The sequence below is a fragment of the Acanthaster planci genome, linkage group LG02, assembly GCF_054643075.1.
Source record: "Acanthaster planci isolate LZ-2023a linkage group LG02, COTS_SCS, whole genome shotgun sequence".
In the NCBI taxonomy this organism is placed as follows: domain Eukaryota; kingdom Metazoa; phylum Echinodermata; class Asteroidea; order Valvatida; family Acanthasteridae; genus Acanthaster; species Acanthaster planci.
In genome coordinates, this window is record NC_141778.1 from 11,930,472 (window position 1) to 11,952,828 (window position 22,357).

At 42.9% G+C, this 22,357-nt stretch overlaps 2 protein-coding genes across 2 annotated transcripts in view; one reads left to right on the plus strand and one right to left on the minus strand.

The window, feature by feature from the left end:
* The window catches only part of LOC110978240 (structural maintenance of chromosomes flexible hinge domain-containing protein 1-like), a 30,646-nt gene extending 14,513 nt beyond the window's left edge, over nucleotides 1–16,133 (plus strand). Inside the window, exons 20-41 of the mRNA XM_022233058.2 lie at nucleotides 798–942; nucleotides 1,046–1,218; nucleotides 1,571–1,710; nucleotides 1,929–2,060; nucleotides 2,236–2,395; nucleotides 2,828–3,041; nucleotides 3,741–3,870; nucleotides 4,205–4,444; nucleotides 4,768–5,122; nucleotides 5,312–5,492; nucleotides 5,925–6,012; nucleotides 6,212–6,343; nucleotides 7,561–7,707; nucleotides 8,186–8,315; nucleotides 8,838–8,957; nucleotides 9,490–9,575; nucleotides 10,043–10,171; nucleotides 10,493–10,683; nucleotides 11,133–11,239; nucleotides 11,780–12,022; nucleotides 12,981–13,139; nucleotides 14,082–16,133. Of these exons, the coding sequence (XP_022088750.2) occupies nucleotides 798–942; nucleotides 1,046–1,218; nucleotides 1,571–1,710; nucleotides 1,929–2,060; nucleotides 2,236–2,395; nucleotides 2,828–3,041; nucleotides 3,741–3,870; nucleotides 4,205–4,444; nucleotides 4,768–5,122; nucleotides 5,312–5,492; nucleotides 5,925–6,012; nucleotides 6,212–6,343; nucleotides 7,561–7,707; nucleotides 8,186–8,315; nucleotides 8,838–8,957; nucleotides 9,490–9,575; nucleotides 10,043–10,171; nucleotides 10,493–10,683; nucleotides 11,133–11,239; nucleotides 11,780–12,022; nucleotides 12,981–13,139; nucleotides 14,082–14,284 (3,605 nt within the window). The 3' untranslated portion in view covers nucleotides 14,285–16,133. The remainder of the gene's footprint in view (nucleotides 1–797; nucleotides 943–1,045; nucleotides 1,219–1,570; nucleotides 1,711–1,928; nucleotides 2,061–2,235; nucleotides 2,396–2,827; nucleotides 3,042–3,740; nucleotides 3,871–4,204; nucleotides 4,445–4,767; nucleotides 5,123–5,311; nucleotides 5,493–5,924; nucleotides 6,013–6,211; nucleotides 6,344–7,560; nucleotides 7,708–8,185; nucleotides 8,316–8,837; nucleotides 8,958–9,489; nucleotides 9,576–10,042; nucleotides 10,172–10,492; nucleotides 10,684–11,132; nucleotides 11,240–11,779; nucleotides 12,023–12,980; nucleotides 13,140–14,081) is intronic.
* An 849-nt stretch (nucleotides 16,134–16,982) lies between these two features.
* On the minus strand, nucleotides 16,983–22,211 carry LOC110978242 (hyalin-like). The gene is made up of 4 exons (XM_022233061.2): nucleotides 21,187–22,211; nucleotides 19,569–19,814; nucleotides 18,451–18,786; nucleotides 16,983–18,303 (listed from the first exon to the last, which is right to left on the minus strand). Exons 1-4 carry the CDS (start codon nucleotides 21,251–21,253, stop codon nucleotides 17,948–17,950), a joined length of 1,005 nt encoding a protein of 334 aa, XP_022088753.2. The 5' UTR covers nucleotides 21,254–22,211; the 3' UTR covers nucleotides 16,983–17,947.
* Nucleotides 22,212–22,357: the final 146 nt, after the last annotated feature.

Sequence of the window (22,357 nt, forward strand, 5' to 3'; positions counted from 1 at the left end):
AACCACTTCGTACCGGGGCATTTTTCAACGTTGATAATGCTGGGCCGGCATGACTATCATTTTTTCTGTTTTCAAAATCCTTGAAAAATTCATCATTCCATTTAACGGTCGTTTACAGCCGCACGAAGTAATCTTTAGGCACTACTCTAAGTTGACAGGTGACCTTCATTGACGCCCGAGTATTTCAGCCAGGCCTGCAGCCGTGTAAACAGAGCCCAGATTGTGCGGTGTTATACAACTGTCTTTTGTTCACGAACCTGGCTCAGTGCACTGCTGACCTCTTTTCAATAGGGGCCAGATTAGTGTGCAGCGGTGCTGTGTGGCTCATCGCTGCGGTGGTGGAGCGCTTTTGTCCCCGGTGGTAATCCGCTTGCTCTCAATGCCCCAAACCCTGGTATACGGTTTCAAAACAATGCTGGATTATCACCACTTTTGAGAGTGAAAAATGTCGGTAATGCCCAGCAGCCTGGTCTTTTGTTCGGAGTACAGTCTTTTGTTACAGGGCCCTGTTTCCTTTGTCGGAGTTCGGAGACCCCGGCCACGCATATAAACCATACGGCTCCGATTTCGGAGTCCCCGGCAGGTAGTGGTTAATGAGCACATTACTTTGACACTCTTGAACTCTTGGAGAATGTAAAATCAGGGCATTCAAGACAATAGCTAGTCCTGTTTGCAACCTGCTTCCATCAGTTTTGGATTAGAGACATTATACCATGGGAGAAGTTGATCAGCTAGTGCTCTTGGTCAGTGCTTCCAAGTAACCACAGTGTACTTCTTTGAATTCCTTTCCAATACAGAGGCTCCACCCAGCAAATTCAGCGTGGGATTGTTGGACCCGCCCTTCAGAGTGGGTGTTCCCTTCAACATCCCACTGGAACTCCAAGATGAGTTCAACCACTCCACCAAGCCGGTGCCCAACATGAAGCCGGTCCTTGAGGCAAGGTGAGAAAAAAAGTTCTTTTAAAATGCAGCAATGTCTCAAGGTATCACGGTGCTCACCTGCAATGTTCACCGATCTCTGACCTCATTTTGCCATCCCATGCAGCGGTCTCGAGCTGAGCTACGCCGGCGTGCAAGCCAGAGGAACCACACTGCTCGTCAAGGATGTGACGGCCATCGGTGATGTAGGCTCCTTTCAGGGAAAGAATTTTAACTTTAAAGTGACTCTTCCAGGCCTGGCCTTCCCAACACAGACCCTGAAGATAAGACTATCTCCAGGTCAGTACGTAATCAGTGTCATTGCAGAAGGGTCAAGTATCACAGTTTATATATCTTCTAGGTACTGGGGGATGAAATGAGACCACCATGACTCTGTAAGCTCAGTCAGTAGAGAAATGATGGTCCTAGGTTCGAATCCTTCTCCTCTCAGTTTCATTTTCTCAAATGAAAACTGATCAAATACTTACTGAAAGATTTTTTATTTCAAGTAAGACTCAGGATCCTTGTGCCAAGTGCGCAAGGGGAACATCCCAAATCCTTGGATTCCCAAGAAACAAGAAATGAAGCTGCTCACAAGACTATCAATTTCTTTTAGCATTTTGAATAAATGTAGTTTTGTTTCTACGGACAGGTCAACCTCACTCCCTTCATGTTCCTACATTCGTTGAAGAGATCTCCATTGAGAATGGTCAGGCACTGAATGTGACGATCGAGGTTAGAGACAAGGCAGGGAATATCACTGTCCACCCAAAGCTGGATGTCACCTGTAAGGTAAGAAGAACTGCTAGGCAGAGCTGGTAGTAGAGCTAATAGGGAGGGTTGATCGGCAGAGCTTGTAGCTAGAGTTACTAGCCAGGTCTTGTGCCCAGAACTTGTACACAGAACCACAACAGAAGAGCTTTTCATTTGGTTTCCTCTTGTACAGTCTAATATGCAAAGACACACGCTTTCCAATCAACCATCATTTTGCCTGTCGTTGTGCTTAACAGTTCCTTGGTGCTCCCGGGTTGCCAACATACTGTGGCGATTGTAGCACAGGAAAGACTACGCTGACAGGCAACATCATCTTCTTCAAGAACCTGAAGAAAGGGCAGAAGATAACGGCCAAAGTCTGGCTCCCGGTAGGAAACCATACAGTCTGAGAACTAGTATTTCATCAGGTCTCTGGTTGTCGGCGTCTTTTTGCTGCTGAGTGTGCATTGATAAATACCGCTGTACCTTTTTAGTCATTTATTGATGTATTTATTTTGTCTTCTGATGAGTAACTACTGCTTAATTCCTTGCCCCCGTCTGAAGAATTTCAGTGACATCTCACCTATTGAGAAGGTCATCCAAGTCCTACCCAATTCCAATCCTCACTACATTGACATGTGGTACACAGAAAACTCAGGGTCAACCAAACTCAGACATCAGCAGGAGTTGAGATGGCCGGCTGGAGACCACATCAAGGGAATTTGTGAGTTGACATCATAGAAACACAAGAGCAGAATCTTTTTTCTCCCAATTCTTGTAGTGTTTTTTTTTTTAAAGGTGCCTTCTCTGAGTGTGTTCATGATCAAAAAGGCATTCTGATGATCCTTACCTAAGATTGATTACTTTATATGCCTTGCTGAAACTACTGTGCCTCTCTAGAGCATTGTCATCCCTAGTCCTTGCTTCCTAGGCACTTTTCCCGTAATCTTCCTGAATCCTCGAAAATCCACCACCTTGCAGAAAACCCAATAGCACACTCTTTGTACGTAAACTTTTCAGGGCCGTTAAGCCCCAAGCAAAAATGATATTGGCCGGCTCTACCTTCCTTGGTCCTGCTACATCCCTCCAAATTTGATTAATTTTGAAGGGGCTCTGGAGGTTGTAGAAAGTATTTTTTGTAATCCCTGTGGTGCAGTGTTTGCCTTGTTTGATGAGGGCTTCCGACAGATCAAGATCAGCCCAGAGATTGCCAGCAAGGTCAAGGTCAGCTGGATGCCCAGACTCAGTCATGAGAAGGTGCAGCAAGGAATCTTGCCTGACATCAAGGTGCCTGCCTCGGCCGCTGAGGCTAAATATGTCCAGCTCAGTCTATCGGATGGATCGGGTTTGGAGTTTGGCTTCACAATCAGGTTAGGATTTCCATCTCAATTGTTTACATGAAAGGCTTGTTTCATTTTCTTTGAATGATGCATTGTGGCTCATTATCTAAAAATCACACAAAGTTTGAGTGAAAGACAAGTTCACCCAAGCTGTGATTAACCAGATTTGGACTACCTTACAACCATCTCTAACTGTTGACTTATCTAGCTAACAATTTGGGTGCGGGGTCTATGGTTTTAACCCCTTGACAACGGGAACTATTTTCTGAAAGCCGACTCTGAGAATTCCAGCCTCGCTCGGCCACGAAGGCCACCTGCCACACCGCGAATTCTCCATTTTTGGCCCTGCGTGCTCTGCATGTTTTGAATTACACAGTGAAAAGGCTCATTGTTCGGTGGCATGCTGCTCTACTCACGCTTCCACATTCCTGTCGCCTCTTTTCAAAGTGGGGACTATTGTGAAGCTGGTGATTATGATGTAAATTCGGTCTTCTCATTTCTGGGCTACACACAAAGGCCAATCACCATATATACAAGAGCCAGGGTCTGCCTTCTTTCACTGTGTTCACTCGAGCGTGGGCCGAGAATAATAGCTGAAAAGCAGGCTGAGGATCTCAATTTTTACGGCAGCTCTTGCCGTCATCCATCGCAAAGGGGTTAACTGCAATCTTCAGCTCCCTTCTGCTACATCCTGTATTTTGAACCTGTGTCATTCTCTATTGGTCACAGACCTGAGCCAGGTGAAGTCTCACAGATCAAGTGCGTTTGTCAGGGCAGCAAGAAGGTTCGGTTGGGAGAGGTCTTGGATGGAGACATCATCGTCAATGTGACAGATTCTCATGGGAACCCAATCAAGAAGGTAAGCATGTTGATGCATCTTATAGGCTGGTTGAAGCAGGTCTTATGATGGCCAGTCTCTGTTCTCTTGTAGTGTCCCCAGCAGTGGCTGGCCAAATCTTGAAGTTTTCTGTTTGCTTACCAAGATCATGAAGAACTCTGGACAGGTCTATGTGACCACAGCAACGGTCTGCATTTTAAGGTAGTCCAAAAAGTAGCCACCTGCTCTTTTCAGTGACTTTTCTGACAGGTGCTCAGAGAAACTTCTGCTGTTCAAGGTGGCCAAACCAGCTCAGAGGTGTAACTAACTGGAATAATTATTATCCACCTGCCCTTTTTTCTGCTCCGCCTGACAGGTTCCCCACGGAGCTCTCAGCCACCTGGAGGTGACGGGGGAAGGTCTGAAGACCAAGCAGCTTCAGAAGTTCATTATACCCAATACGGGCTTTGCCTTACGTCAAGTCCGCTTTGAAGGGGGTCCATTAGGACAGCGTGAGCTGTGTGTTAAGTACCATGACTTCACAGAGTATGTGAAGCTACAAATGCTGGCTGGACCACCCACCAAGCTATCATTCATCGACACTTCTCTCTATGAGGTTTGTCTCTGGGAATTTTCTTTTCCTTCTTTAGGGCTTGGGCTTCAAGAGATTTTTGACGTCACACTTGCATCACAAGTTTTGTTGTTTCTTGAACTGTATGTTTTGAGTCCTATGATGTCACTACGACAGTTACAATAATTGCTTTTCTCTGGCAGTTTGGGTTGGTGTCTTTTTCCTCACAGTGCAAACTTTTTGGATTCTTCATGCCGCTAATTAGGTGCCAAGTAATGGTTTGCATAGTCTCTTAAGATTCTGAAATGCTTGCAGTGATGAATAAATTTGTAAACTTTGCAATGATGTTTTTGTTTGTTGAATGGTAGCCCGTGTCAGTCTTCAGTGGTTCCAGGATAGACAAGAACTTGACCGTCCAGCTCTGTGACGAAAATGATAATCCCACCTCTGACACCAATGCCCGCATGACACTAACTGGTTCCAGCGGCTTGGATAACGTCAACCTGCAGATGAAAGCTGACAAGGACGGCCGGGCAGGATTTGGCAGGCCTATCATCTCAGCTGCCACTGGCCACCATAAGCTGACCATCAAGGCCATTGTTGGCCGGAATGTGCTGGTCAGCACAGTGGACATATACATCCAGCCTGACCCTAACAAACCAACCGCGGTCTTTGTCGAGTTTGAAAAAATACCGTCACTGATTGTTGGAGACTTCTTCCCAGGTAAGACGAAAAGCGATTGTGTTCAGTACAGGATTGTTCTTGATTCTTGTAGCAGCATTCTTCCATAAAGCCAGTTCATACAGAGCACAAAGCGTGCCGCTTTTCTCCATTTGGATTCATCCCTCAAATCTCAAAGTTTCTCTGTGCTTGGATTTTTTCATCTTTTGTTCTTTTTTTTTTTCCTTTCAGCATTCGACGTGAGAGTAGAAGCAGAAGACGGTAGTGTGTTCCTGAAGCTGCCTCCCAAGAACATCCTGATGAGACTCTGGAAAGTTGACGCCTCCTCCCAGACCAAACCCTCCCCAGAAGCAGTGTCATATGTCCCAGACAACAGGCAGCAAGATGACAAACCTGGACACTTCTACTTCAGGTATAGGGGTGGTCATCATTGAGCTCATGCTGTTTGTGTTTTCACTGTGTGCCAATGCAGCCATTTTGTCGCGATTCAGCCGTTGTAATTGGCAAAAGTTGCCCTTTATGCAATCTGCATCTTTGACCAGTTAAAAAATCCAGCTCTGTCCTTTGCACGTGATCTCAGTGAGCAAGGGTTTAACCTCAGTCAAGTTTGATCATTGACTGTTTGTCGACCACTTATCAATTTTCCCAGGTAAACTATGTTGAAAAACTATCCTGGGTACCTGGCAAAACCTGTCCTCTACTGTATTGATCATAGTCACTGATAATAACCAGTAACAGATGCTAAGTGATGCGAGCGGCTGAAGCAACTCCTGTAATTTCGTACCAACTGTCCTTTGTGAAGATTCCATTTGATTATCGCAATGATGTCTATTCTCACACTCAGGAAGAGGAAGGCCCCAGAAGTTGCTGGCCATTACAACATGTTCTTCCAGGTCATGATAGGCCATCAGGACACCATCATTAGTGAAACAGTGAGTAGTCAAGAGAATTTTGATCGCCTAGCTCAAAGAGTTGCTCAGGCAGTGTACGAATTAACTGGCTGTGGCTCGGATAACACAATTGTCTGTTAGAAATAGCTGCAGCCGCAGCTCTTTTTAGACATAGCCACAAATTTCAGACACATTTGATGTTCAGCATTTTAAGAAATAACATCGTTAACTATCTTTGCAGCTGAGCTTCGTGGTCCATCCTGGCCCACCAGTCAAACTGGTACCCGACAGCCATCAGCCCATGGTCACTGTGTCCAACACTCAGAAATCACTCAGTCGATCACTAGTACGAACACTCAAGTTACAACTCAAGGTGAGTAAACACATACTGAGAAGTTCTACATTGCCGTAGTGGCGCCATCATTGATCAGGCATGCAACTCCTCTGCAGATAGGCGGATTTCTGCATTTTTAAAATATAGGACCACAAAAGATTCCAACTTAGGCTTTGTGTGTGCTTTCGCCACTTGCTTGCACCTCGGATCGTGTCGCGGCGGATGTGCTGCTGCCAAGCCACTGCTCAGCAGAAACTTGTACAATTGTGCTTCCATGCGGGAAAAAAGGATAGAAATTGTCATCTGTTCTGTGCTAGTGTATGAGAGGAAACTGTTAACTGAGCTGGACACCTGACTTTGTTCCATTCGAGATTATCATAGTGCCCTCTATTCAGTTGTGGTCGATCAACTTGCACTTTGTGACGTCAGGATATGGACTGCACGTGCTGCCGTTCTGTGACATGTACGTGTAGGAAAAACGTCTGAGATAGTTTGTCTTGGAAAAATGACTTCGAAAAGGAAGGACGTGGTCACAAGGCATCTCTAGCACTCTTCTTGAAGAAAGCCTTTCTTCATGAGCCAGTCAGCAAGATTCTTGTGGCTGACATGCGGAAGGCCAGAAAAGAATCAGTCAAGTATCTTGATTAAGAAAATGCCTCTGCCAAGCATCCACTTCAACATCCAAAACCCACAACAACTAAAAGAAGAGTGCTAGAGGTTGCTGCCAAGGTGGCCAAGAAAGCCAGTCTTACTAACGTGTAGTAAGTAAAATCAGCAACAAGTACCAATTAGAAAATTTCAGATATCAAGATTTTTTTGCGCATATTTTTGAAATAAAATGTATTCATCTAAAATTCAAGCGGTTGGAACTGCCCAGAATGCACCAGAGAGCATCTAGAATTCAACATTTTCCAGGGCTCTAAGTTGGGCCTAGACCCCATGCCGTATTGGCTTCATGCGCGCACTCGCAGTGTCGTATGCGTAGGTTTGCATGCCTGATGGATTTGAGCAGTGAAGTTTATAAACATCATCGCTATCTCAGTGAAACCATCATGTCAGAAGTCTGTTATCACAGTGTGTCTTAGAATCAGATTTCCTCTCTGAGTAGGACCGATTTCAACATTTTTTCTAAAGTTTGCAGGCTAACTACTTAGCATAAGGCTGGTCGATACTCCAACTTCATCCACATCACCGATCAACTCATTACCAATAAGTAATATGTCCTTGCTAGCCTGGCTGTTTCCTTCTCTGTACAGGACCAGTATGGCAATGCTACAGGAAGCAATGTCTCAGGGAAGGTAGTGGTCAGCCTGTGTGGTGATGGAGGCAATGAATTGCCCATGCTGGTGGGCAACAAGTCTTCAGCCGAGTTCAGCATGACCAAAGGGGTGGTCACGGTCCAGGTAATGTGGTATAAACAAATGGCCGCCTGATTGAATTTGCTGCCAGTTTGAATTGTCGGATGCTGAACCCCTGACCCTTTGATCAGGAGTCTAGTCAGAAGGGTTCCTTGTGGTCACCGAAAATCCTAAAAATATTGGTAAAAGAAGTTGACTTGGAAAGTTAGGGAAAAGCCTTTGGAAAATTTGGGCTAAAAGAAGTTGTCCCCGGATTCTGTTGGTAGAGGAAGAAAGTCAGGAAAAAGTCATGGAAGTCAAAGTCATGAAAGGGTTATCTTTGATGGGTTTATTGTAACATGATGACAGAAACAGATAAAATAAAAAAATAAAATACCCAACAACTTTTCTCTGCAAGGTGGCGTTAAAATGTCGTGGAAATTGCCATATTTTAGTCTTGAAAGGTCCGGAAAAGGCCTGGAATTTGGTTTTCAGATTTCTGTGGTCACCCTAAATCACCCATCATGTTTTTTTTTTCTTGTAGAATCTAGTCCTCCAGGAGAGCACCCCAGGTAAAGATGGTGGGGAGTACTCACTGAAGGTGGAAGTGCAAAGCCCTCAACTCAAACCAACCAACGTGGATCCTTACGTCCAACCATTCCTCTTCTACAACGGTATGAGCTCATTGATGAAACTATCAAAACCATGCATATTCATTTCCTCGTTGCTCTATACAACCAACTCACTATTTAAGTTTGAATTCTTTACCGGTTTCATGTAGTACCTTATCATTAGAATTTGAACCATTATTTACCTTGGGCTGGTAGCACACATCGTTTTTTTTTTTGTTTTTTAGAAATTTGTTGTAATTGCCATAGTTTCATAAGGATGTAACCACTACTTTTGATGACTTGCCTGGCTTGTGTCATTGCCAGGAAATTGTACAGCCTGTGTAACTGTTATGAAACAGCTAGAGAGGTCATAGTTTCTCATGGTTGTTGACTGTGGTTGTATTCTGTGGCTTGCTACAGTGATTCTATGGCTGGTCTGTTCTAATTTATAAAGTTTCTTTGGTTACTTTTCTACTGAAATCATTGCATAGTTTCTTTGTTTTATTGTAAAACGCTCCAAGGGAGTTTTATGTCAAAGTGCGCTTTAAAAAAGCAGTATTTTTGTTATTCTTATTATTATCCCAGATGCCAGGAAGCAGTACCGCATGTCCCAGTTGACCAAGGAGAGAGACACACTGCTTCAAACCATCAACGTCTTCCAAGGTTTCTTCCAGACGACCGACAAGCTGATTGCGGAGATGAAAAGTGAGGCCAGTCCCTCTTCAGATCTCAAACTGCTGTCACCAATGTTGGTTGCATCTGTCGTGTATAGAGGACACTAGTGAGCCCTAAGTTGCGCCTGCATAGGGAGCCTTTCCAAATCTCAGCTTTATTTCCGTCTTCCTCTCTGTGTTTCAAGGTTGACGGATTTATTGTTCTTATTTGAGGCTTTCTGTGAAACCCAAGTTTTGATCATTTCTGCTGAGTTGCAACAGCCGATGTTTAAATCCAGTTGTGAATTTCATGCTGAAAACAGTGCTGGACTTGAAGCCATAAGTAAAAAAAAAGGCCTTGTTTACTTTGTTACTGATCATCATGTCATCTTCATCTGTTGACCTCCTGGAAATGATGCTTATATTATCCGCATTTTAGAACGTGAATTGGAGCCATGCTTCCAAATTAAGAACTGAGTATACTCTTGATAACAGTACTGACAAAAACTAACTAGCTAAAGATTGTCTTGATTTTCTAACATGTTGTTTGGGTTTGTTTCTTGTTTTTATTATTATTTTGTCAGTGTCGGTCCAGGAAGCACAGCACAACGAGAACCAAATCAAATCTGAACTCAGGAAATTGCTGATCCAAACCAGCCAAGTCAACACAGTAAGTACGCAGGAGTTGATGGAACATGGCAACCAGTGGTAGTAAGCCGGGATGTAGAGAAATCTGTGCACTTGCTCGCTCAGTGTAGTCGAGCGTACGTTATTTTGCAAAACAGTTAGTCCTTGAATAATTGGGGGGGAGTAGTTGTCAGATCGCACCTCGATCAAAGGACAACTGTGTTGTTTATGCATTGACCTAACGTTATGTTAAGTCAAGTCACGTTGTCAGTGCAGTTTGAAGTGGTATTTGGCGAAGCCTAAGAGCCACTTTGTTTCACGGGGATCTGGATCTTGATCAGTGATCCCATCGCTGGTTCCCTTCATCCATTGGACGGGTTCTGGTGTCAGTGAACCGACGACGAATCACTGGTCGGCATGAAACAAACAGGCCCCTGAAGGTATACATCAGGAGTTCCTGAGGAAATCCTTAATTTGCTTGTGGGTAAATATTTTGGATGTATTTTACAGGTGGAGACTATTCAGAGGTTATTAAGTGAGGCTCAGCGACAACGAGAAACAATGCTGCAGTTACCGCGACGGAAATGTGAACTGAGCATGTACGTTGACATGAATAGCAACCCGGCAATACTTGGTAAAGTAAGTGAATTGTGTGGTTCTCGGCGTTGGGCTCTTGGAGTGATGCTGTACTCGTGTTCATGTAGCTTGAGGTTGGGGTAGGGTATGCTGGTATGCTGTCACTGAGTATTGGTTAGTTGTTGGTCTTGAGTCCCTTGGTGTAAGCTCAGAGCTAGAGATGGCACACATACCTAGGTTATTGATTATGGATTGTTTTCTCATCAGATCAATCAGTTTGCTGAAGTGGACGCTATTACCTTGCTATTTCATGGCGCGTGTTATTAGTCTGCGTATGAGTATTAATGACTGATTGTGGATGATCAATTATTATGCGATCCTCAGATCGGTCAGTTGGCCGAGGTTGTGGACGACACCATTGCCCACGTCCTCTCTTGGCACATGTTAACAGACATGGATTGCCTGGTAGTGAGGACTTCGGAAGCAGCCATGAAGGTCTACCAGGCCACCCAGGGACGCCAGCAAGTCCTCCCTCTGGATTCCATCTTCAGAAAGAGCATCCCCAACTGGAACAGGTAGAAAGTAGACTCTGTGACCTAGATGGTGTAGAGGTCATGACCTCTAATCGCCTTGTCTTTGCATGGACTCAAGAGGTCTGAACGTGTTTTCCTTGTGCAGTTCTAAACTTGTTCCATGGGTGCTGCATATATAGGCCTAGTACTTGTTTTCACCCTGTTCAAAATGATGTCAGTGCTTTGCTCATTTCATCTTGTTACATTCTCAAGTCCCTAACAAGTCCTCTTGAACTTTCTCGTCCATTTGACTAAAAAACCCTAATGATACATATAATTTGAGCGATCACTGTGCGAGGGGATTAGCAGGGAGGGTCCCTGACTGAGCAGATGAACAGTGCAAACATAGCAGGTGTATTTCAAGATCGACAGTTTTAATAATGTTTTGTCTCTCAAGTCCAGTTATTTTTGCTCCATTTATTTCACTTTCTTGTCTTGTGATTTCTGCCCAGGGAGCTGCCTCACACCCGGTTCCTCAGGACTTACCAACCTCCAGGAAACCCAGTCTTTGCCAGACACCTGTTGCAATTCCCAGCCCACGAGGAAAGCTGTAGACTAGGTTAGTCCAGACCAGCCAGGGTCCAATTTTGTAAAGCTGGAGGTTGAAAATGCTGCAGAGATAGAGCAGAATCGTGTGCTACTGTAAAGATCAACCGAGAACCAGTCTCTAGGAGTGCACTTTGCATGGTAATTTGGGCAGGTAACCTATTTCTTGCTAAGCGAATCATGCCAGCGGTTAATAGCTCTGTGGAGCAATAACGGCACTGCTGATAGCTGAATAGTTTTCACAGAAACTGGTACCTCTGCAGCAGGCAGATTGTGTTTCCAGCAATCTCCAGTGCACTCGCTGAACCAAGAGTCATTGCTTTTGCAGGAATTTACAATACTGGACAAAATTGTTAGGACGCTTGGTAATAGCCATATGAATGCTCTCCAGCCTCCAGCCCTCCTCCACTCTCCCAGTCAGTGTTGTCATGTCCAACCAGAGAGTAGACTACGACCCAGCATTGAAGGGAGGTCTGAGGGTTGGAGGCCCAACAAAATTTGCCCAGGATTGTAGCTTTTCATCTTGGATGTCTTGTTCCCTGCCCCCCCTTAGTCTTTGGTCAGCTCCTTGGTGATGTAATCATCCTGGACACTTTGGAAGATGCTACGGCTTACCGGCGGGAGATTGTCAACGTAACGCCCTGTCCAACCCTGCTGACGAGGGACGGAAATCGTGTCAAGAGCAACGGCAAGTTTGGAGGAACTCACAACCAGTTCCTGCCCTTAGAGAAAATGAAGGGGGTGATATTTGGAGCGCCGATTCCTGAAGCATGCCATCAACTTTCCAAACAGATAGGTAAGCAATTATATACCGTCACCACGAGGTGACACTAATGTGGCTTTTGAATAAAAACAGGTTTTCGAGAGAATCCCCAGAGACGTTTCTCCTTTATAAAAGCTACCAAAATAAGTATTTTGTGACAACTTCCTGTAACAAAATCCCTTATATGATTCTTTTATGTCTAATCATTCACTTATTAATCCCAAGTTATTAGTATGAAAATGACTTAATTAGCCAAAGGTTAACGTCAGTTCATGAAAACGAACTTTGGCTTTTGTACATGAACATCCGTCTGCTCAACGTTTAATAATCACAGGGAAGGTGATGTTGCCTTTACCCACGCACTGCTGTGAATGTAACAAAGCTAACATCGCTTCCTGAAAATGAAAATCCCGGTTGACCTACTTTTCAGCCGTATCCTTGCAATACGTTTTGTACATGTTCAAAGGACGTTAAGCTTTGCATCTCTTCATAAAAACGCAAAATGCTGTTTTCAAGATAATTTCCCTCGGCAACATTAATGTAACTGTGACATTAATGATGTTTTGTTTGTGGGAGCATGTGAAAATGGTCAAGCACGATATTGTAAAAGAAAATATTGGGAAAAAAAGGAAATCAACAATTCATTTTTTGGACATTAGCATCACTTCATGGGAACGGTGACAATATGTGGGATTGCTTTTTAAAAGCGCCTTTTCTTTAAAAATCTATTGTCCTTGCCTTTTTCTTTATAACGTTATTGTTAGTTTGTAAATGTTTGCGCAGGTTTCTAGAATTACCTAAAAAAAGGTTACCTCTTCAAACCTTTGTAACTATCTGAGCAATCTGTGATCTGGCTTGATCTTACAAATGTTGGAATTACTCCTGCTCACCAAAGTCAAGTAGTTTAGTCACTTTACATCCCTCCCATTAGTGATTGCCCTCCATCCAGTGCTTAGCATTTTCAATGTTGTGGTTTGTGATTTCATTTCAGAGCTGCTTGAGAGTCTCCTGCAGGCGACACAGAAACGCCTTGAGGTGGAGCAAGAGCTGACAGTGCAAGAGGAGGAACAGAAGTCTGCGTCCATGCGGAACAAACGTAGGGAGTGTCAAGAGGCAGTTGAACAACTAGCGCTGGTGGAGAAGAAACTCGGTAAGTTACTCATGAGTGGCATTGACTGTAAAGAAACTCAGTAAGTTACTCATGAGTGGCACTGACCGTAAAGAAACTCGGTAAGTTACGCATGAGTGGCACTGACCGTAAAGAAACTTGGTAAGTTACTCATGAGTGGCACTGACCGTAAAGAAACTTGGTAAGTTACGCATGAGTGGCACTGACCGTAAAGAAACTCGGTAAGTTACTCATGAGTGGCACTGACCGTAAAGAAACTCGGTAAGTTACTCATGAGTGGCAGTGGCCGTGGTAAATATCAAGCTTTTCTATCCTTAAAGGTACAGTCTGTCAGTTGCGTGTGAATTATATTCGTTTCAGGCAACAAAAGTGCTTGAAATCTAAAGAAGGATGCTTTACAACTAACCTTACGAAGTGTGAGCTCAGTGAATGCTGTGTATTGTGAGAAAGGCCATATTTTAGGATCTCAAATCAGTAGTTGCAAATCAAATGTTGCAGGGTCCTGTTTTGATTCCTGCCCAAATTCAGTGTCTGGGTGTGCTCTCATGCAGCTGATTGTAACTACGCAATATTGTGCACTGACCTGACAAATTATAACAACCACTGAAATAAAAACAAGCTACTGAAGGCAATTTCCGAAAATGCATCTTTTGACACATCATTCAAAGTGGCCTTCTTTCAGTACTTTTTCAAAATTAAATACATTAATTAAATAGAAATTAAATTCAGCACATTGGATCTGCCTCAGTATTCCAAAGTAGCTTGCTGATTATCTGAGACAGCTTGTTCCTGCACAATTCATAAAGTTACTGTTAAGGATTGAATCCCAAGACCTTCCACTTGATAGTGCAGACAGGCGAAATACATGTAGCAATCACTTAGCGAGGTTGTTCAAAGCCAACTTCACCAGATATGACAGAAGATCTAAGGTGTTGACAGTATGTGGTGTGGCCCTCTTCTTAGGTATGAATCAGTCGTCAGCAGAGGGCGATGTTGGTCCAGAGAGGTCTGGTCGCCTGACTCCTCAGCAACAGCAGCAAGGTAAGCGTGTGCGTTCCTCGTCACGATCCCCTGTGTCATCGGTCACGGAAGAAAGCTCCCCGTCTACTCGATCCCGTCGAACTCCCGTCTCTGGGTCAACAGGCTCTACTAAGAGACGGAGATGATACACTCAAGCATGACATCCGGTTTGAATCACAAATACCCTGAATTTTAACTGTTTACTCCCCTATAAAAACTATTGACAACTTCTAGTTGGCTAGTTCTTCATTACTGTTCTCTATGGTTGTTAGGCTTTTGCCTCAAGAAGTTTTGTGAGGAGAGTGGATTCTAATAGGATATTTACATATAATGGATTTTTTTTTAGAAGGAAAACAGGCGTTTTAATCCTGTTTTCAAACAAGCGTCGTTAATACTCAAAATATTTTACAGCCACTGTTTATCCTGTCTTTCTGTCAAATTCTGGAAAAGTAGCAACTACCCAACGCTTCCAAAAGTAACTCAGTGAAAGTCAAAAGCCACTGCTGCAAGTTATACCTTGCTGAACAAAAATGTAATCATTAAGAGTAAACATCAAATGAGTCTGTTGGCTCAAGTAGTGATAAAACGGCCACTTATCCCACTGTTGTGAATTTGTGTGTGTTGAAGAAAAGTGTATATAGTTCTTTGCAGTCTTCAAATGACATGGAAGTTGAATTTACTCAAGTGTTCAAAGATTTGGATTCTTTGTTTCCTCTTTTTAGCAATGTAAGTTTTAAGCAACTGGAGTGTAAATAGATTGTTTACATGTAAACGTGACAATTGATCTCCTCTGAAGCAATGTTGGAGATGTCATTTAGTTTTGTGATGTTTTAGGTTTGGGACAAGAAAAGTGCTACCTGGCCCACTGTGTTGCTGAAAAAAAGTTGAAACTTTCATCTTCGGCCAGTAGTGTTTTTGTGAGAGCTAATGGATTCCTGCATTCAGATGTCATGTTGATACCTCAAAGGTTCCGTCTCAACCCTGTTGGAGGAAGTCTTTTTTTTCTTATTGGTGAGTGCGTACATCAGCTGAGAATGGCATCATCTCCAGCTGAGAGCTGATAACATTAGCTTAGCTCGGAGCTTATTCACAATTCCATTCAAATAGTCCTCTTCATCAGAGCAAAGTAGGGGTGCGCTGAGCCCCTAGACCAGCCAAGTTTGCAGTCTGTCGACTTCTAATCCAATGCAGCCCTCAACTCTTCACATAGTTAACTGTAAATAATTCTGGTCGTGTGTGTTCCCTCTTTGTCTGTTACTTTCATGTTTTAAGGTTGATTTCCTTGTGTTTTCTACCCCTCTAAGTTGGGATTGGCATTAGTTAGAACTGTGCAAGGCTTGACAGAATTGTTCAAGTACCAGGAACAGTTTTTATGTAACGTTTGATACGTTGTTGTGTTTTAAAAAAGGTTTTTAAAAGGGCTTTGAGATCAGTGCAGATTCATACTTGACTGTTTCTTTTCTGTAGATAGATTTTTGTTTGAAAGTTACAATACTTCTTAGTTAGCATTCGGGTCGTGATATTTTGTTGATATTTCATTATATTTAATTGATCATCTTCACCCGTTAGCAAAAGCCACATTTTCAGATGCTGTGTGCACTTATCAAGTTCAACCAACAGCACTTTAAATGAGCATGGTTGTCGTTTCTCTGATTAACTTAATACACACTTTTCATTTCTGTGACCTTAATCTATCATATTCTAATGCAGAATCACATCTGTGAAGTTGGGAATTTCTGTGTTTCTTTGCATACAATTTGTACATTTCCAGCAATAATGAAATCTATTGTAAATACTATCGTTACATGCTTCCCTTAATCTCACTGCCTAAATTGGACCATAAATTTGGTCAAAATGTCTGGCTGTTACCAATGATAAACTCCAGTTTATGGTTAGTTTTGGTTAATTTATGTGCTTGTTCATTTGCGATTCTCATGTGATCAGGATTAAAGTTGGCAGGTGAAACTGCTTGATTCATACCACAGTACTACCACACACCAGGCGAATAATCAACAAGCCTCCTGCTGCAGACTCGTGATTGTTTCGCAATGCTCGGACAGCACCGAGAACGCAATGTGAATATTTACAAAGGTGTAAGAGCAAAAACCTGGTATAAAATTCTCATCCGAGCTAGATTGATTAATGTCATTGGAAAAGCTTCCTTTTAACAATCTAACCTCTGTGAAAGTTTGTTGATGACACTGCGTGGATCAAGCCTTGGTAGCAACATATTCATAGATGTGAGAATCCAACCCACGACCTCTTGTTCGTCAGTGCAGACATGGCAACTGCTCAACCGAGAATTTGCCTTCCAACACAACTGAAATTCCCAGATTGTCTGATGTGTCATGCTTCTGTAGATATTTTCAGTGGTTGTATGTCAAACAGTTACCGTCTTAACACATTACTTTGTTTTTCGACAGCTGTTTTTTCATCTTTCCTATCCGGTTCGTAAGTGACTCGTCACTAAGGCGAACGCGCCACAATTTGCAGGCTCCCATTGGACGATTGCTGAAGTTGCGCATTAACTTCCAGTTCCATGGTTCCATGCAAACAGCGATCAGTGCATGTAGCCCTGTGTGCAGTGCATGTGCAGTGGGCGTGGTTTAAACTGAAGTGACGTCACACTTACAAACCGGATTCAGCAATTGCCGTGCAATTTATTTAAATTGACATAAAGACTGGAGTAAAAAATATGTACAGCATTTAATCTATGGCCAGTGGAACCCAAGTATATTCAAGACACTTCTTTCTCTCGTCGAAGTAGGCTTCACAAAAATCAAAAAATGTCTACATGTATTTTTTTCTTTCGGAAACAAGATAAAAATGGCAATCAGTCAAAGCTTCTTCGCATTATTTTTTTTATTGGCACAAAACTGATAGGAAACAAAGGATAAAACTTAAACAAATGAAACAAAAGCCTCGTCAAAATGTTTTTTTTTTTAGTTATATACTTGCCTTCCGATTCACATTCATCTTGTGTCTTTTTTCTGTGTCTTTCTTTTCCTCATCCAAAATGTTCTTAACAAGAAGGTACAACTTAGGAGTGAGCGGTAACCAAAATGAAACTTCTCAAAATATTTGACGTACGATTTCAGTGTGCGTCAACCAAATTTCCTACATGGATATGATTTCTACATGAATTACCTGCCAAAAAAAATCGGAAAAGGCAAATGTAAAACTGTTTTCAAAAGTTAAACAAGCTGGGTATATTTACATACATTTAATTTCCTTTATACATCACTGACACCTTATATTTAGTAAAAATTACCTCAATACTTATGAACACTAAATTTTGATGTTATTGCACGGGAGCATTCACATTATATCATAACGTCATTCTTATCGTAGAAATATGGAAGAGGTAAGTTAAGGAAAGCCAAATGTGCATCCGCATTTACAAACTGACGATATTTTTCCATGCGTCCTTCACCTTGCCACAATAGAGTGAATATCTGGGCGACTTAAATCTTGGTTTTGTTTAATTTGTAATATTGCCAAAATTGGAAAACAACTTTCTCTTGTCTATCGAAATGACAACTGATTATGTTAATATCTCTAATTTAAATGTACAGGAATTAGCAATATTTGTATGTGTGCGGAACTGGCATATTGCCTCTTTTTCCTCACTCTCTTCTCACAATAAGATCTTTTAGATATTGGGCGAAATGAGTCCTGTTGCTTCAGTAATCTAGTATGAATTCTTGACGTGATTTCTTGGGGGATGGAGAAGGTTTTGCGGACATAACAAGACTCCAGGCTTACATCACGTTATCAATGTCATTATCAATCCTAATGACAACTCATCTCTAAAACGGCCCTGCAGCGACCAGCAGAGGGCGCTCCTCAGCCTTGTTCAGTCGCCTGATCTCAGTTTTACTCCCCGGACTGCCAAGATTCGGCGGGAGTTCCGGACCATTGGTTGGATCCTCCCACATGTCGTACTCTTCCCCCGCCGACGACGGGTAGATCTCCGCCTCGTCGTCCAGAACCCGGGTCCGCTTGAGGCGTTTGATGACTCGGTACTTGCGGATGACGAAGAAAGCGACGATGGCGAAGGTGAAGAGGCACAAAATGGAGACGAAGATGAGACCTCGGCTGACCCAAATCTTCCAGTCGATGGGTGTAGCCTCGACCACGCCCGGATCAGATGGTTTACTTCCACCTGTATATAAATGATTGAAATGTTTTCATGCTGTTGGTGGTATTGCACATGAACGGTGAACCATGTTGCACGACTCTACCAATTCATTATTCTCAACGTCAGTGCAAGCAAAGGTAAGATATCGACAAGAATCACTGAACAACCTACCCAAGTGTTTGCCTGAGACCGTCCCCACTTCTAGTTTTGCTGTTGTGGTTTCCATCGTCGTCGTTGCCTCTGTGGTTGTCGTTACAATAAAAGGGATGACAATGACAGGGAATTGGCAGTGAGCCTCATTACCCGTGGTGTCCCTCGCTGTATAGGTAACCACGACTGTCCCTGCAGTGAAGTTACTGCCCCGCTCATGGTCGGTCCGTAGCTGCACGTACCTGGAGTTGTCCTGGGCCTGAGGGATGTCCCACAGGACTTCAGTCTCGGTCTGGTTTGGTCCCAGGTAGCTTGTGACGTTGATTGGGCAAGTGTTGAAGACAGGTGGTATCCGATCTTCAAGCAAAAGTCATAAAATCACTCAGAGCTGAATAACATTGCGATAAGTAGTGACCTTTGCTCAGTTTTTATCTTGAGTCTTATTGTGTCAAATTTCAGCACTTGAAATCCTGAAGATTGATGTATCTTTTAGCATGCGAGATTGGTCACGGATATATCCGTCCCAAGTTCCTGCAGATCCGACGATTAGACTTTCAAAAGCCGTTACTGCCGTTGCACCAATGCTTTCTCAATGGAGATCAATGGTAGCACCACGCGAACAGGTTACATGTGGTACGTTTGCGTTAAGTGCTTGTCTGTCCAATTCTGATTTGCACGCCTCAGTAATAAGGAACGCGCACGTGTCTCATGGGAAGTCTTTGTCCCCATAAACCCGGCACTCTAGACTAGTTGTAAACAAACGGTAGATCACGTGGAAACGATTAGTATTCCGGAAATGCATTGAACATCAGAAAATAACATGGTGTAACTTTCGCCACGTGTATGGACCGGTGCATGTACCCATGATCCTTGGATAACGTACTGTATCGGGAATTAAGCTGGCGTAAATGGTACCATTCATCGGGTCAACAAAATTATGGGCTTTTACTAACCTTTTCAATGGACTTTCCACAAATATCAATCGTTGATCCTTCCTCCAACTGGTAAGATAAGGTCAGACTATTTTTTGTCTATCACGTTTGTTTGAGCCCCAGTGATACAGTTTATCAATTTTGAACAATCTCAGCTGTTATTACCAGACAACTTGAAGAAATGGCTGATACAGATTAAGTACTCACCGTGTACTGTGATGACAAACGTACAGACTTGTAAGTCTCTGTAATCCGTGCTGTTAATGGCCAGATAGTTGACCCTGGTCAAACCAATGGGGAACTTCTCCCCAGGATTGTGACTGACCGTCTGTGACACGGAGCCGACATTGCCCAGCCCCGTCAGGTAAGGATGCTTCCAAGTCACGGCTACCGTGTCGCTGTCGGCTGCCGTGTCGACGGTGATAGGTCCTGGACAGTCGTTGTACCTAAAAGCTGGTGTTTAGAAAGAAGGATTCGATGTTTGGAGAGGGGGAAAAAATGGGGAATCATCTCAGCATACGCGTCGGCTACAGTGGGTTAAGGTATAGGTGTGCCATTAAAAAAAATATATTTCATACAAGGTTTCATCTTGTTATAATAAAAACAAAATTGCAAGCGGTTGGCCTTATTTAACTAAAGCTCGTCTGTTTTTAAAGTTTCACCCCAAATACATGTTCAGGGGGGTCAGTTTAATAGCCTTTTGATTTGAAATAATCTTCAACCGTTTTCAATATTCCGAAAATTAAATTAATTTTGCTAAAACAAAATAAGCCTATACAATAATTTTTTGGTGACAAGTAATATTTTGAAACGTCCGACATCTCTCCTGAGGACAACCGGAGCGTCGTGGTCGAAACGTCGAGTTGACACTCTCCGGTTCTTCTGTGAACCACCATGTTTATACAAGAGATTGATTTCACCTGGTGTACCCGCCGACCTTCTCTCTTAGTCTCAGTCTTTGTGACATCTACAATCTTCAGACTGGAGTATCTATTTATGATCTCATTCCTCGTACATTTCCCCCTATTTCACTTAGGCCCCTACGTTCCTCTAACTCTCTACCATCACCCTAGGTCCTGGCTGACTCACTCTGTAGGCCTAAATGCTTTCTCCCGAAATTAAAATTTCTCCATTGTATTTATTAGCCTGATACACCTGTCACTTCTTCTTTAATGTATTTCTTCTCCAAACATAGTTACTTGTTCCACCGAAGGCCCTTCCACAGCCAAGCTTTTTGCCTTTAAAGAAGTGAATTCCATACCCGGCCTTGTTTGTTATTGGCCATTGACTCTGTACTGTTCATTCACATTTCTATTGTTGTAAGTTATCAAAATGAATGTCTCTTGAATTGAAATTGAAATATATTTGCAAAGGGTTAGCCTTGTGATTTGAAAAAAATCAACTGTTTTCAAGTGTCAAAAATAAATTTACGGAATTCACAAGTTAATTCACCCTTACCATTTGAAAGAAAATTCGGCTTTTTTATTTCACAAAGTTACTGGGGCTCAACTTGATATTGCGGAACGAAATTTGATACGATAAGGGAAACCTTATTTAAAATAACATTTCTATAAATTGTGTCCAAATTAAAATTTCAACAGAAAATTTCAAAAATAAGAAATATAATAAAACGAGTACCAGAACCTAATTAATACACTTGGATTGACTCCACGTGGCAAAAGTTAACTTAAAATACGGACAAAGCAGCTTCGTGGTAAGGCTTCATGTCAGAGAATAATTGTTAATTCACATGACAAACTGAATGGCATTTTTCAGCAATGATAAATCTCATGGTATGCAAGAACATAAAGCGTTTTTTACTCACCTAACCCGGGCAGACATATGGCAGAGATGGCTGCAAAAATTGTCACGCAAACTTTAGGAAATTCCATTGTTGTGAAAAACGAAAGGGCGCAAGAATAATTGGAAGCAACTAAACGCTGAGAAACTCGGGTATTTATAGCCAGTGTGATACCAGGCAGATACTGATGTGTATCAAACAAGTAGTGTGTAATCTCTCCCCACGAGAAATACAAATCGATAGATTCCAATTGTTAACCATATGCAATTTCGGCTTTATCGCCAAACACGCACTGAACGGCGCGTGGTAAATCAGCCCTGCGGCTGTTCTATAAAGAACAGCTGAAAAAATGCAACAGGCCACAAATTTCAGCCGTCTTCATGCATACACAACCATAAAAGTACACAAAAGGGCACGTCCCTCACTGCAATATCGAAATATAGGCTAGCTCCGTGAGAGCATGGAGGTATAAAACGGAAGGAGAAAGCACAGTCCAGCATCTAAAGAACAGTGATCACTGGAGGAACACAAACTGATGTACAATGTATACATTGTTAATTAAACACGTGCCAAACAGCCGTAAATAGCAGGCTCAACGGACCAGCAAACATACGGGTACTACCATCCTACCAACTACGGCTGTAATTCAATGACGTGCACGCGACCTTAATTTGAATATGTATAGGATCCATTGTAGCTGCAGCAGCTGTTCCCGTAGTATTATGAGCCTTTGTTTTATTTTCCACATGGCTGGCTCCACGACGAAATAGTGTTGGCCTATTATGCACGGCTTGCATTAAGCGATATCTGCATGTACATGTACATGACTTTGCGTACATGTACATCATTATACCGGCAAATGTATTCTGCATTCGTGCTGGACACGTGCCATTGCCCCACTCAATTCGATGTGTCTTGATGAAATACCTGACTTGGTCACGGCCAATCGTGAAATAACCAAGAACTGGCGGCGGAAGCGGGGTCCAGGGGGCGCAGTGGCCCCCACTTTTTCGACAGGGAGGGGCCTGGCCCCCACTTTTTGCAGGTCCTGCGATTGGGTGGGGCTCAATGAATCAGGCCCTAAATGTCTGATGGTCTAACAACTGGCCCCCCACTATGACAATCGTTCCGCCGCCGTTGTAACCAAGACGTTACTGGAAAGTGACCCCAAAAGTACTTTCATCACATTTTGGAA

Excerpts from the sequence above, each read along its gene's own strand:
- LOC110978242 (XM_022233061.2), bottom strand. The coding sequence starts at position 21,253 with ATGGAATTTCCTAAAGTTTGCGTGACAATTTTTGCAGCCATCTCTGCC. Across the intron at positions 18,787-19,568 it reads GTTTGTCATCACAGTACACG|ATCGGATACCACCTGTCTTC; the intron begins GTGAGTACTTAA and ends TTTTGCTTGAAG. Across the intron at positions 18,304-18,450 it reads GGTCTCAGGCAAACACTTGG|GTGGAAGTAAACCATCTGAT; the intron begins GTAGGTTGTTCA and ends ATTTATATACAG.